General features: G+C 50.0%; 1 protein-coding gene across 1 annotated transcript in view; it reads right to left on the reverse strand.

Annotated features, from left to right (window-relative positions):
• Window positions 1-1,324: 1,324 nt before the first annotated feature.
• Window positions 1,325-14,260, reverse strand: part of SUPT16H (SPT16 homolog, facilitates chromatin remodeling subunit) — a 44,730-nt gene continuing 31,794 nt past the window's right edge. The window contains exons 19-26 of the mRNA XM_077789934.1: window positions 12,483-12,608; window positions 10,904-11,016; window positions 9,871-9,946; window positions 8,843-9,012; window positions 6,959-7,088; window positions 5,534-5,660; window positions 3,151-3,228; window positions 1,325-1,948 (exon numbers count right to left, since the gene is read on the reverse strand). Of these exons, the coding sequence (XP_077646060.1) occupies window positions 1,839-1,948; window positions 3,151-3,228; window positions 5,534-5,660; window positions 6,959-7,088; window positions 8,843-9,012; window positions 9,871-9,946; window positions 10,904-11,016; window positions 12,483-12,608 (930 nt within the window). The 3' untranslated portion in view covers window positions 1,325-1,838. The remainder of the gene's footprint in view (window positions 1,949-3,150; window positions 3,229-5,533; window positions 5,661-6,958; window positions 7,089-8,842; window positions 9,013-9,870; window positions 9,947-10,903; window positions 11,017-12,482; window positions 12,609-14,260) is intronic.

Raw genomic sequence — 14,260 nt, forward strand, 5'->3', positions numbered from 1 at the left:
CTCTGATTGGGCGAAGCGAGACGTGGGAGGTTGGTGATTGGACAGCGGCGCTGTCAGTCAGGCGGAGGGGGCGCGGCCCAGTTCGCGCTGGTTTTGGGGCCTTTTAAACTGGTTTGGGGTGATTTAAACTGGTTTAGGGAAATTAAAACTAGTTTGGGGTGATTTTAACCGGTTTGGGGTCATTTAAACCGGTCTGGGCCCATTTTAAACTGGTTTTTCCCAATCCCGACACCTTTCTCCCCATTTTTCTCAAGTTTTCCAATTTTGTCCTCATTTTTTCCATCTTCCCCCCATTCTTTCCCACTTCTGCCCAATTTTCCCCAGATTTTCTCAATTTCCCCCATTTTTCACATTTCCCCTCCATTTTTTTCCCAGTTTTCCCCAATTTCCCCAATTTTTCCCAATTTCCCCCTATTTTTTCCCAATTTTGCCCAATTCCCCCATTTCCCCCCCCACTTTCCCCCTTTTCCCCCATTTTTCCAATTTTCCCCAATTCCTTTCCGAATTTCCTCCCTCATTTCCCCCAATTTCCCCCCAGTTTTCCCAATTTTCCCCTATTTTTCCCAATTCTCCCACTTTCCCACCATTTTCCCACCATTTTTTCCCAATTTCCCCCATTTTGCCCCATTTTCCCCCCTTTTCTCCCCATTTTTCGCATTTTTTCCCCGTTTTTCCCAATTCCCCCCATTTTGCCAAATTCCCCTCGATTTTTTCCAATTTTTCTCAATTTCCCCCCAATTTTCCCCAGTTTTTTTCTTATTTTCCCCATTTTCCCAATTCCCCCCGGTTTTGCCCCATTTTTCCCCTTTTTCTCCCATTTTCCCAATTTCTTCCCATTTCTCCTCAATTCCCTCCATTTTGCCCAATTCCCCGCGATATTTTACATTTTTTCCAATTCCCCCATTTTTCCCAATTTCCCCCTTTTTCTCCTTTTCCCACTTTTTTCCCCATTTTTCCCAATTTACTCCCCATTTTTTCCCAATTCCCATTTTTGCCCAATTTTCCCCTTTTTTTTTCTCATTTCCCCCCATTTTTCTCATTTTCCCCACCATTTTTCCCAATTTCCCCCATTTTTGCCCCATTTTTCCCCCTTTTGCCCCATTTTCCCAATTTTTTTTCCATTTTTCCCCAATTTCCCCCATTTTTCCCCAATTTTTTTTCCAATTCCCCCCATTTTTCTCAATTTTTCCACCATTTTTCCCAATTTCCCCCGTTTTTGCCCCATTTTTCCCCATTTCCCCCGTTTTCGCCCCATTTTTCCCAATTTCCCCCGTTTTCGCCCCGTTTCCGCCCTGGCGCGCAGGAATTCCCGTTTTGGTTAGAAAACCTTAAAAAAACGAAATTTTTATTGAATTTTTGGAAAAGAGCCGCGGGGGGGGGAGGGGGCCCGAACCCGGGGGGGAAAAACCCCAAAAAGGGGGAAAATCCCCCCAAAATGGGGGGACCCCCATAAATACAGAAACCGGGGGAAAAAACACGGATTTTGGGAAAATCGGGGAAATCCGGGGGTTTTCGGCACCGATTTCCGGTGGGAAAATCTCGGGGAATCTCCCCAAAAACCCCGCGGGGAGAAAAAAAAAAAAAAACAAAATCCCCGAATTTTCACCCAAACAACAAAACTAAAAAAAATTCCAAAAAAAACCCCCAAAAACGGGCGGGGCCCCAAAATCCGCGGGAATCGCCCCAAAATTCCAGAGGGGGGGGGAAAATGGGAAAAAAAACAACAAAAAGGGGAAAAAAGGTGAAAAAAAACGGGGAAAAACGGGGAAAAAAGGGGCGGGACGGGGGCGAAAAGGCCCGGGCGGTTTTGGGGTGAAAAGCGGCGATTTTGGGTCCCGTCACTTCCGCTTCTTCTTGGGGGGGTGGGGCCGGCCCCGGCCGGGGGGGCCCTTGCGCTTCCGGCCCCGCCCCCGCTCCTCCTCCTCCTCGTATTGGCTCTCGCGGTCGGCTGGGCGCCGTTTGGGGCGAAAAACGGCGATTTTGGGCAAAACGGGGATTTGGGAAAAAGGGGGGTTGGGGGGGAAAGGGGGATTGGGGGGGGAAATGGGGATTTTGGGTAAATGGGGAATTGGGGGTGAAAAATGGGGGTTTTGAGAAAAAGGGGGATTGGGGGGGAAATAGGGGTTTGGGGTGAAAAATGGGGATTTTGGGCAAAACGGGGATTTGGGGAAAAAGGGGGATTGGGGGTAAAGGGGGATTGGGGGGGAAAATGGGGATTTTGGGTAAATGGGGAATTGGGGGTGAAAAATGGGGGTTTTGGGAAAAAGGGGGTTTGGGGGGGAAGTGGGGATTGGGGTGAAAAACGGCGATTTTGGGCAAAACGGCGATTTGGGGAAAAAGGGGGATTGGGGGGGAAAATGGGGATTTTGGGTAAAGGGGGAATTGGGGGTGAAAAATGGGGATTTTGGGTAAATGGGGAATTGGGGTGAAAAATGGGGATTTTGGGAAAAAGGGGGATTGGGGAAAATGGGGAATTAGGGTGGAAAATGGGCGTTTTGGGAAAAAGGGGGTTGGGGGGGAAAATGGGGGTTTGGGGTGAAAAATGGGGATTTTGGGCAAAAGGGGATTTTGGGGGGTAAAGGGGGTTTGGGGGGGAAAATGGGGATTTTGGGTAAATGCGGAATTGGGGGTGAAAAATGGCGGTTTTGGGAAAAAGGGGGATTGGGGGGAAATGGGGGTTTGGGGTGAAAAACGGGGATTTTGGTCAAAGGGGAATTGGGGGAGAAAACAGGGATTTTGGGAAAAAGGGGTTGAGGGGATTTGGGATTTTGGGGTGAATTCCGGGGGTTTTGGGGTGATTTAAGGGGTTTTTGGGGTGAATTCCGGGGGTTTTGGGGTGAATTTGGGGATTTTGGATTTTGGGATGAATTCCGGGGATTTTGGATTTTGGGGTGATTTAAGGGGTTTTTGGGGTGAATTCTGGGGGTTTCGGGGTTGAATTCGGGGATTTTGGGTTTTGGGGTGATTTAAGGGGTTTTTGGGGTGAATTCTGGGGGTTTCGGGGTTGAATTCGGGGATTTTGGGTTTTGGGGTGAATTCCGGGGGTTTTGGGGTGATTTAAGGGGTTTTTGGGGTGAATTCCGGGGGTTTTGGGGTTGAATTTGGGGATTTTGGGTTTTGGGGTGAATTCCGGGGGTTTTGGGGCCGCACCTTTCCGCGCCTCCTCCTCCAGCTCGTCCCAGTCCTTGCCGCTCTCCTCCTCGCTGCCCAGGGAGTCCTTGGAGTACTCTGGGCAAATCGGGGCGAAAAACGGAGAAATCGGGAAAAACGGGAAAAAACGAGAAAATTGGGAAAAAAACCCCAGGAAAAAAGGGGAAAAATGGGGTAAAAAATGGGGAAATTGGGAAAAACAGGAGAAAAAGGGGAAAATTGGGAAAAAAACACAGGAAAGTCGGGAAAAAAAGGGGAAAAATGGGGTAAAAAATGGGGAAATTGGGTAAAAAAACAGGAAAATTGGGAAAAAAACCCAGGAAAAAAGGGGAAAAATGGGGTAAAAAATGGGGAAATTGGGGAAAAAAACATGAAAATTGGGAAAAAAACCCCAGGAAAATAGGGAAAAAAGGGGGAAGATGGGGAAATTGGGAAAAAAGGGGCAAACAACAGGAAAATCGAGAAAAAAGGGGGGAAATGGGACAAAAATGGGAAAATTGGGGAAAAAGGGGAAAAATGGGCAAAAACAGGGAAATCGAGAAAAAAGGGGCAAAAAACGGGAAAATTGGGGGGAAAAAAACCAGGAAAATTGGGGAAAAAAGGGGCAAAAAATGGAGAAATAGGGAAAACTGGGAAAAAAAGGGGTAAAAAATGAGAAAATTGGGAAAAACGCCCAGGAAAATCGGGAAAAAAGGGGAAAAATGGGGCAAAAAATGGAGAAATCTGGGAAAAAAAGGGGCAAAAAAAGGGAAATTCGGGAATAAAGGGGAAAAATGAGGCAAAAAATGGAGAAATTGGGAAAAAAAGGGGCAAGAAAAAGGGACATTCGGGAAAAAAGGGGAAAAATGAGGGAAAAACGCAGGAAATCGGGAAAATTGGGGAAAACATTTTTTTTCCCCCGCCAGGTGTGCTCAGGTGAGCCCAAACCCCCCAAAAAATCCCCACTTTCAACCCAAATTTCCCCATTTTTAACCCAAATTTCCCCATTTCTAACCTGAATTTCCCCGTTTTTTCCCCGTTTTTCCCCCCAGGTGTGTCCAGGTGTGCCCAGGTGTGCCCAGGTGCGCCCAGGTGAGCCCAAACCCCCGTTTTTAACCTCCAAATCCCCATTTTTAACCCGAATTTCCCCATTTTTAACCCAAATTTCCCCATTTTTAACCCGAATTTCCCCATTTCTAACCCGAATTTCCCCGTTTTTTCCCCCAGGTGTGTCCAGGTGTGTCCAGGTGTGCCCAGGTGAGCCCAAACCCCCATTTTTAACCCGAATTTCCCCTTTTTTAACCCAAATTTCCCCATTTTTAACCCAAATTTCCCCATTTCTAACCCGAATTTCGCTGTTTTTTCCCCGTTTTCCCCCCAGGTGTGCCCAGGTGTGCCCAGGTGTGCCCAGCTGTGCCCAGGTGTGCCCAGGTGTGCCCAGGTGCGCCCAGGTGAGCCCAAACCCCCATTTTTAACCCGAATTTCCCCATTTTTGACCCGAATTTCCCCGTTTTTTCCCCGTTTTCCCCCCCAGGTGTGCCCAGGTGAGCCCAAACCCCCATTTTTAACCCGAATTTCCCCGTTTTTAACCTGAATTTCCCCATTTTTGACCCGAATTTCCCCGTTTTTTCCCTGTTTCCCCCACCCAGGTGTGTCCAGGTGTGCCCAGGTGTGCCCAGGTGTGCCCAGGTGCGCCCAGGTGAGCCCAAACCCCCATTTTTAACCCAAATTTCCCCATTTTTAACCCGAATTTCCCCGTTTTTTCCCCGTTTTCCCCCCCCAGCTGTGCCCAGGTGTGCCCAGGTGTGCCCAGGTGTGCCCAGGTGCGCCCAGGTGAGCCCAAACCCCCATTTTTAACCCGAATTTCCCCATTTTTAACCCAAATTTCCCCATTTTTAACCCGAATTTCCCCATTTTTAACCCGAATTTCCCCATTTTTAACCCGAATTTCGCCGTTTTTTCCCCGTTTTCCCCCCCAGGTGTGCCCAGGTGTGCCCAGGTGTGCCCAGGTGCGCCCAAACCCCCATTTTTAACCCGAATTTCCCCATTTTTAACCCAAATTTCCCTATTTTTAACCCGAATTCCCCCATTTTTAACCCGAATTTCCCTGTTTTTAACCCGAATTTCCCCATTTTTGACCCGAATTTCGCTGTTTTTTCCCCGTTTTCCCCCCCCAGGTGTGCCCAGGTGTGCCCAGGTGTGCCCAGGTGTGCCCAGGTGAGCCCAAACCCCCATTTTTAACCCGAATTTCCCCATTTTTAACCCAAATTTCCCCATTTTTAACCCGAATTTCCCCATTTTTAACCCGAATTTCCCCGTTTTTGACCCGAATTTCCCCGTTTTTTCCCCATTTTCCCCCCCCAGGTGTGCCCAGGTGTGCCCAGCTGTGCCCAGGTGTGCCCACCTGACTCCTCGGCCTCGGAGGAGTAGTCCTCGTCGCTGTCCTCCTCCTCCTCCTCGTCCTCCTCCGAGGGGTTGAAGGTCTCGTCCTCCAGCTCCGACTCCGACTCGCCCGGCTCCGCCTCCGAGCCCTGCAGGTGCACAGGTGAGGCACAGGTGAGGCACAGGTGAGAGGGACAGGTGAGATGGACAGGTGAGAGGGACAGGTAAGATGGACAGGTGAGAGGGACAGGTGAGATATGGACAGGTGAGATATGGACAGGTGGGACAGGTGAGATTGGGACAGGTGAGATACAGGTGAGGCAGACAGGCGAGATATGGACAGGTGGGACAGGTGAGACAGGTGAGATATGGACAGGTGAGATTGGGACAGGTGAGATGGGACAGGTGAGATACAGGTGAGATGGACAGGTGAGATATGGACAGATGAGATTGGGACAGGTGAGATTGGACAGGTGAGACAGGTGAGATATGGACAGGTGAGATAGGACAGGTGAGATGGACAGGTGAGACAGGTGAGGGACAGGTGGGACAGGTGAGATATGGACAGGTGAGATGGACAGGTGAGATACAGGTGGGATGGGACAGGTGAGATATGGATAGGTGAAATTGGGACAGGTGAGATACAGGCAAGATTGGGACAGGTGAGGGATGGACAGGTGAGCCAGGTGAGAGACAGGGCAGGGATTTGGGTGTCTTCCAGGTGTTCCCCAGGTGTGCCCAGGTGTGTTCCCAGGTGTGCCCAGGTGTTCCCAGGTGTGCCCAGGTGTGCCCAGGTGTTCCCAGGTGTGCCCAGGTGTTCCCAGGTGTTCCCCAGGTGTGCCCAGGTGTGCCCAGGTGCGCAGGTACCTCTCCCTCGGGCTCCAGGAAGCTCCAGCCGCCCTGCTCGAAGGGGGGCGGGGCCGGGGGGGTTTGGGTGTGTCCCAGGTGTTCCCCAGGTGTGCCCAGGTGTGTGCCCAGGTGTGCCCAGGTGCCCCCAGGTGCCCCCAGGTGTTCCCAGGTGTGTTCCCAGGTGTTCCCCAGGTGTTCCCAGGTGTGTTCCCAGGTGTGCCCAGGTGTCCCCAGGTGTTCCCCAGGTGTTCCCAGGTGTGCCCAGGTGTGCCCAGGTGTGCCCAGGTGTGCAGGTACCTCTCCCTCGGGCTCCAGGAAGCTCCAGCCGCCCTGCTCGAAGGGGGCGGGGCTGGGGGGGTTTGGGCGTGTCCCAGGTGTTCCCCAGGTGTGTCCCAGGTGTCCCCAGGTGTGCCCAGGTGTGCCCAGGTGCCCCCAGGTGCGCAGGTACCTCTCCCTCGGGCTCCAGGAAGCTCCAGCCGCCCTGCTCGAAGGGGGCGGGGCTGGGGGGGTTTGGGCGTGTCCCAGGTGTTCCCAGGTGTGTCCCAGGTGTCCCCAGGTGTGCCCAGGTGTGCCCAGGTGCCCCCAGGTGCGCAGGTACCTCTCCCTCGGGCTCCAGGAAGCTCCAGCCGCCCTGCTCGAAGAAGCCCTCGGGGTCGTCCACGATGGTTTTCATGATCTTGGTCCAGTTGAGCGACTGAACCCCCTCGGTGTACTTGAGGTCACAGGAGCTGCAGGTGGGACAGGTGGGACACACCTGAGACAGGTGGGACACACCTGAGACACACCTGGGACAGGTAAAATACACCTGAGACATGGACAGGTGACACAGACAGGGACTGAACCCCCTCGGTGTACTTGAGGTCACAGGAGCTGCAGGTGGGACAGGTGGGACACACCTGAGACAGGTGGGGCACACCTGGGACAGGTAAAATACACCTGGGACAGGTGAGACATGGAACAGGTAACACAGATGGGACTGAACCCCCTCGGTGTACTTGAGGTCACAGGAGCTGCAGGTGGGACAGGTGGGACACACCTGAGACAGGTGAGACACACCTGAGACAGGTGAGGCACACCTGGGACAGGTAAAATACACCTGGGACAGGTGAGACATGGAACAGGTAACACAGATGGGACTGAACCCCCTCGGTGTACTTGAGGTCACAGGAGCTGCAGGTGGGACAGGTGGGACACACCTGAGACAGGTGAGACACACCTGAGACAGGTGAGGCACACCTGGGACAGGTAAAATACACCTGGGACAGGTGAGACATGGACAGGTGAGACACACCTGAGACAGGTGGGACACACCTGGGACAGGTAAAATACACCTGGGACAGGTAAAATACACCTGGGACAGGTGAGACATGGACAGGTGACACAGGTGAGACACGTGAGACACCTGAACATCCTAAAAAAACCTCAAATGTGAAAAACCAAAAAAACCTCGAGAAAACCTGAAATAAAACCTTAAAAAATGGAAAAAAAAACTGAAAAAAACCCCAAAAAAATGGCCAAAAAAATAAATACTCCAAAAAATTACCCCAAAAATCTAAAAAAAAATCCATAAAAAATCTAAAAAAAGATTCCATAAAAATTCTAAAAAAAATCCTGCAAAAATAAAAAAAAACTTCCATAAAAAATTAAAAAAATCCATAAAAAATCTACAAAAAATCCCGCAAAAGTCTTAAAACAACACCCCGTAAAAAAAAAAAATCCATAAAATATCATTAAAAAAATCCATTAAAAATCTAAAAAAAAATATCCATAAAATCTAAAAAAATCCCGAAAAAATCTAAAAAAAACCCATTAAAAAAAAAATCCATTAAAAATCTAAAAAAATCCATAAAAAAATCTAAAATAATCCTGCAAAAATCTAAAAAAAAACCCCATAAAAAATTAAAAAAAATTCCATTAAAAATCATTTAAAAAATCCATTAAAAATCTAAAAAAAAATCCATAAAATCTAAAAAAAATCCGTAAAAAATAAAAAAAAAATCCATTAAAAAATCTAAAAAATCCATAAAAAAAATCTAAAAAAAATCCCACAAAAATCTAAAAAAATTCCCACAAAAATCTAAAAAAAATTCATAAAAAAATCTAAAAAAAATCCATTAAAAATCTAAAAAAAATCCATAAAAAATCTTAAAAAAATCCATAAAAAAATTTTAAAAATCCATAAAAAATCTAAAAAAAAAAAAAATCCATAAAAAAAATCTAAAAAAATTCCATAAAAAATCTAAAAAAACTCCCACAGAAATCTAAATAAAAAGCCCAAAAATCCTTATAATCCTAAAAAAAATCTCCAACGCGCAAAACCGAAATTACCTCGAGAAAACCTGAAATAAAACCTTCAAAAATTGAAAAAAAAAATCAAAAAACCCCTAAAAAAACCCTTAAAAGAGAGTAAATTTGAGAAAAGCCCGGAAGCGCGCGGGATTTTCCCAAAACCGCCGGAATTCCACCCGAAGGTGCCGCTCACTTGAGCCACTCCTTGATGGGGTCGAGCGAGGCCACGGGGATGGCGTTGATCATGGTCACCTTGCGCCCGTAGTCCTTGTAGACGATCACCAGGTCGAAGTTCTTCAGGTGGAACTGCACGCGCTCAAAGTGGATCAGCTCCACCTCGTCCAGGGTCACCACGAACGGGGGCTGCAAAACACCTGGGTTACACCTGGGTGCACCTGGATACACCTGGGTACACCTGGATACACCTGAGTACACCTGAGATACACCTGAGTACACCTGAGTACACCTGAGATACACCTGGGTACACCTGGGTGCACCTGGGGAAGTGGATCAGCTCCACCTCGTCCAGGGTCACCACGAAGGGTGGCTGCAAAACACCTGGGTTACACCTGGGTGCACCTGGGTGTACCTGAGATACACCTGGGTTCACCTGAGATACACCTGAGTGCACCTGGATACACCTGAGATACACCTGGGTTACACCTGGGTGCACCTGAGATACACCTGGGTGTACCTGGATACACCTGAGATACACCTGAGCACTCCTGACTTACACCTGGGCACACCCGGGGATCCCCAAGGTCTCACCTGTCTCACCTGTCCCCCCCTCACCTGTCCCACCTGTCTCACCTGTCTCAATCTCACCTGTCCCAGTCTCACCTGTCTCACCTGTACCACCTGTCTCACCTGTCCCAGTCTCACCTGTCCCAATCTCACCTGTCTCACCTGTCCCACCTGTCCCCCCCGCTCACCCACTCGGTGCAGTTCACCAGGGCGCTGTCCCTCACCTGTCCCACCTGTCTCACCTGTCCCAGTCTCACCTGTCCCACCTGTCTCACCTGTCCCTGTCTCACCTGTCCCACCTGTCCCACCTGTCTCACCTGTCCCAATCTCACCTGTCTCACCTGTCCCACCTGTCCCCCCCGCTCACCCACTCGGTGCAGTTCACCAGGGCGCTGTCCCTCACCTGTCCCACCTGTCTCACCTGTCCCAATCTCACCTGTCCCACCTGTCCCCCCCTCACCTGTCCCCCCCGCTCACCCACTCGGTGCAGTTCACCAGGGCGCTGCTCGTGGGCTGCAGGAGGCAGGTGCTGCGGTAGGGGGCGCCGTTGAACCTGCCGGGACCCAAAATCCCCCAAAATCACCCCAAAATCGACCCCGAATCCCCCAAAACAGCCAAAAATCCCCAAAATCACCCCAAAATCGACCCCGAATCCCCCGAAACAGCCAAAAATCCCCCAAAACAGCCAAAAATCCCCAAAATCAACCCAAAATCCCCCAAAATCACCCCAAAATCGACCCCGAATCCCCCGAAACAGCCAAAAATCCCCCAAAACAGCCAAAATCCCCCAAAATCCCCCAAAATCAACCCAAAACCGACCCCGAATCCCCTGAAACAGCCAAAAATCCCCCAAATCAACCCAAAATCCCCAAAACAGCACAAAATCCCCCAAATCACCCCAAAATGGCCCCAAAATCCCTCAGAACTGCCCCATTTTTTCCCATTTTCTACGTTTCTGCCCCATTTTTCCCATTTGTGCCCCATTTTCCCCCATTTCTCCCGTTTTTTCCCATTTTCCCCCATTTCCCCCATTTTTTCCCATTTCCCCCATTTTTTCCCCCTTTCTCCCCATTTCCCCCCTTTTTTCCCCATTTCCCCCCTTTTTTCCTAGTTTTCCCCTTTTTTGCCCCAGTTTCCCCATTTTCCCCCCATTTTTCCCCTTTTCCCCCCATTTTTCCCCTTTTTCCCCCCATTTTCCCCCTTTTCCCCCCATTTTTCCCCATTTCCCCCCCATTTCCCCCCTTTTTTCCCCCATTTTTCCCCTTTTCCCCCATTTTTTCCCATTTCCCCCCTTTTTTCCTATTTTTCCCTTTTTTTGCCCCAGTTTCCCCATTTTCCCCCTTTTTTCCCCTTTTCCCCCCATTTTTCCCCATTTTCCCCCCATTTTTCCCCATTTTCCCCCCATTTTTCCCCATTTTCCCCCATTTTCCCCATTTTCCCCCCCATTCCCCCATTTTCCCGTTTTCCGCCCGTTTTTGCCCGTTTCCGCCGCTTTTGGCCCCGGACTCACCCCAGCTCCCGGAAGGGCACCTCGAACTCCAGCTCCTCCTTGGTCAGCGCCTCGACCTTCTCGATGAAGTTCTTGAAGGCCGTCTTCAGCTTGTGCCGCATCTCCCGCTCCATCTGGGACCCAAAATCCCCGGGATTCACCCCAAAAATCCGCGGGAATCACCAGAAACATTCCCCGCTCCAGCTGGGACCCAAAATCCCCGGAAATCACCCCAAAAACCCCGAGGAAACGGCCCCAAAACTCATGGGAATGACCCGAAAACATCTCCCGCTCCATCTGGGACCCAAAATCCCCAGGATTCACCCCAAAAATCTGCGGGAATCACCAGAAACATTCCCCGCTCCAGCTGGGACCCAAAATCCCCGGAAATCACCCCAAAAACCCCGAGGAAACGGCCCCAAAACCCCGTGGAAATCACTTAAAACCATCTCCTCATCTCCCGCTCCATCTGGGACCCAAAATCCCCGGGATTCACCCCAAAAATCCGCAGGAATCACCAGAAACATTCCCCGCTCTGCCTGTGACCCAAAATCCCCGGAAATCGCCCCAAAAACGCCAGGAAAATGGCCCCAAAACTCATGGGAATGACCCGAAAACATCTCCCGCTCCATCTGGGACCCAAAATCCCCAGAATTCACCCCAAAAACCCACGGGAAAACCTGGAAACGTTCCCCGCTCCACCTGCGACCCAAAATCCCTGGAAATCACCCCATTTTTTTCCCAGTTTCCCCCGTTTTTTCCCATTTTCCCCATTTTTCCCCCATTTCCCATTTTTTCCCCATTTCCCCCCATTTTCCCCTCATTTTCCCTCATTTCCCCCCGTTTTCCCCCCTTTTCCCCATTTTCCCTATTTTCCCCATTTTTCCCATTTTCCCCATTGTTTTTCCCCATTCCCCCATTCCCCCATTTTCCCCGTTGTTTTTCCCCATTTTCCCCCCATTTCCCCCATTTCCCCATTTTTCCCATTTTCCCTGTTGTTTTTCCCGTTTTCCCCCTTTTTTCCCCCATTTTCCCCATTGTTTTCCCCATTTTCCCCGTTGTTTTTCCCCGTTTTTCCCGTTTTCCCCCTTTTTTCCCCCATTTTCCCCCCATTTTCCCCATTGTTTTTCCCCGTTTTTCCCCTTTTTTCCCCCATTTTCCCCGTTGTTTTTCCCCATTTTTCCCATTTCCCCCCTTTTTCCCGTTTCTAACCCCGGTTTCCCCGTCATTTTCCCCGTTGTTTTCCCCATTTTTCCCGTTTTCCCCCCTTTTTCCCCCGTTTTTCCCGTTTCTAACCCCGTTTTTCCCGTTTTCCCCGTCGTTTTTCCCGTTTCTAACCCCGTTTTTTTCCCCATTTTCCCCGTCGTTTTTCCCATTTTCCCCGTTGTTTTTCCCCATTTTTCCCATTTCCCCCCGTTTTTCCCGTTTTCCCCGTCGTTTTCCCCGTTTTTCCCGTTTCTAACCCCGTTTTCCCCGTTTCTAACCCCGTTTTTCCCGTTTCTAACCCCGTTTTTCCCGTTTTCCCCGTTGTTTTTCCCCGTTTTTCCCGTTGTTTTCCCCGTTTTTCCCGTTTTCCCCCCTTTTTGCCCCAGTTTCCCACCTGCTCGGCGTACAGGTCGTCGCGGTCGTGCATGTGCTGGTGCTTGCCCAGGTCCGTGGTGATCTCGCCCACCTCGGTGTAGAACTGCACGTCCGTGTGCCGCTTCTTCCCGAACATGATGGCGTTCTGGGCCGGAAAAGCGGGAATTCGGGAAAAACGGGACGCGCCACCGGGACCTCCCGCGTCCGCACCCGAATCCCGGAGTTTTGGCCAAAAAAAGCCGAGTTCCGGCCCAAAATTCCCGAGTTATGGCCCAAAAACCCCAGAGTTCTATCCCAAAATCCTGAGTTCTATCCCAAAATCCCCGAGTTCCAGCCCAAAATCACAGAGTTCTATCCCAAAATCCCCGAGTTCCAGCCCAAAATCCCCAAGTTCCAGCCCAAAAAACCCCAGAGTTCTATCCCAAAATCCCCAAGTTCTGGCCAAAAAAAGCCGAGTTCCAGCCCAAAATCCCCGAGTTATGGCCCAAAAACCCCGGAGTTCTATCCCAAAATCCTGAGTTCCAGCCCAAAATCCCGGAGTTCCAGCCCAAAATCCCCGAGTTCCAGCCCAAAATTTGGGAGTTTTGGCCAAAAAACCCCAGAGTTCTATCCCAAAATCCCGGAGTTCCAGCCCAAAATCACAGAGTTCTATCCCAAAATCCCCGAGTTCCGGCCCAAAATCCCCAAGTTATGGCCCAAAAAACCCCAGAGTTCTATCCCAAAATCCCCGAGTTCCAGCCCAAAATCCCGGAGTTTTGATCCAAAATCCCGGAGTTCTGGCCCAAAATCCCCGAGTTCCGGCCCAAAATCTGGGAGTTCCGGCCCAAAAAACCCCAGAGTTCTATCCCAAAATCCCCAAGTTCTATCCCAAAATCCCCAAGTTCCGGCCCAAAATTTGGGAGTTCCGGCCCAAAAAACCCCAGAGTTCTATCCCAAAATCCCAGAGTTATGGCCCAAAAAACCCGAGTTCCGGCCCAAAATTTGGGAGTTATGGCCCAAAAACCCCAGAGTTCTATCCCAAAATCCCCGAGTTCCGGCCCAAAATCCCAGAGTTCTATCCCAAAATCCCCAAGTTCTGGCCCAAAAAACCCCAGAGTTCTATCCCAAAATCCCAGAGTTCCGGCCCAAAAAATCCCGGAGTTCTATTCCAAAATCCTGGATTTCTGGCCCAAAAACCCCGAGTTCCAGCCCAAAATCCACCAGTTCCGGCCCAAAAAACCCCAGAGTTCTATCCCAAAATCCTGAGTTCTATCCCAAAATCCCCAAGTTCCAGCCCAAAATCACAGAGTTATGGCCCAAAAATCCCGGAGTTCTAGCCCAAAAAATCCCGGAGTTTTGATCCAAAATCCCGGAGTTATGGCCCAAAATCTGGGAGTTCTGGCCCAATATCCCGGGATTTCCACCCAAAATCCTGGAATATTACTAAAATCGTGGAATTTCCGCCCAAACCCAGCCCAGGATTTTCCGTGCCGGAACCTCGGGTCCGGCCCCAAATCCGCGGTTTTTCTCCCCAAACCCACGTTTTTTTCTCCCCAAACCTGCATTTTTTCACCCCAAATCCGCAGTTTTTTTCACCCCAAACCTGCAGTTTTTTCACCCCAAACCTGCGGTTTTTCACCCCAAAATCCCAAGTTTTTTTTTTCCCAAACCCGCGTTTTTTTGCCCCAAACCCGCAGTTTTTTTCACCCCAAACCTGCGTTTTTTCACCCCAAACCTGCCTTTTTTTCACCCCAAAATCCCATGGTTTTTTTTCCCAAACCCGCATTTTTTCTCCCCAAACCCGCGTTTTTTCTCCCC

Source organism: Lonchura striata, chromosome 39 (assembly GCF_046129695.1).
Source record: "Lonchura striata isolate bLonStr1 chromosome 39, bLonStr1.mat, whole genome shotgun sequence".
Classification (NCBI taxonomy): Eukaryota; Metazoa; Chordata; class Aves; order Passeriformes; family Estrildidae; genus Lonchura; species Lonchura striata.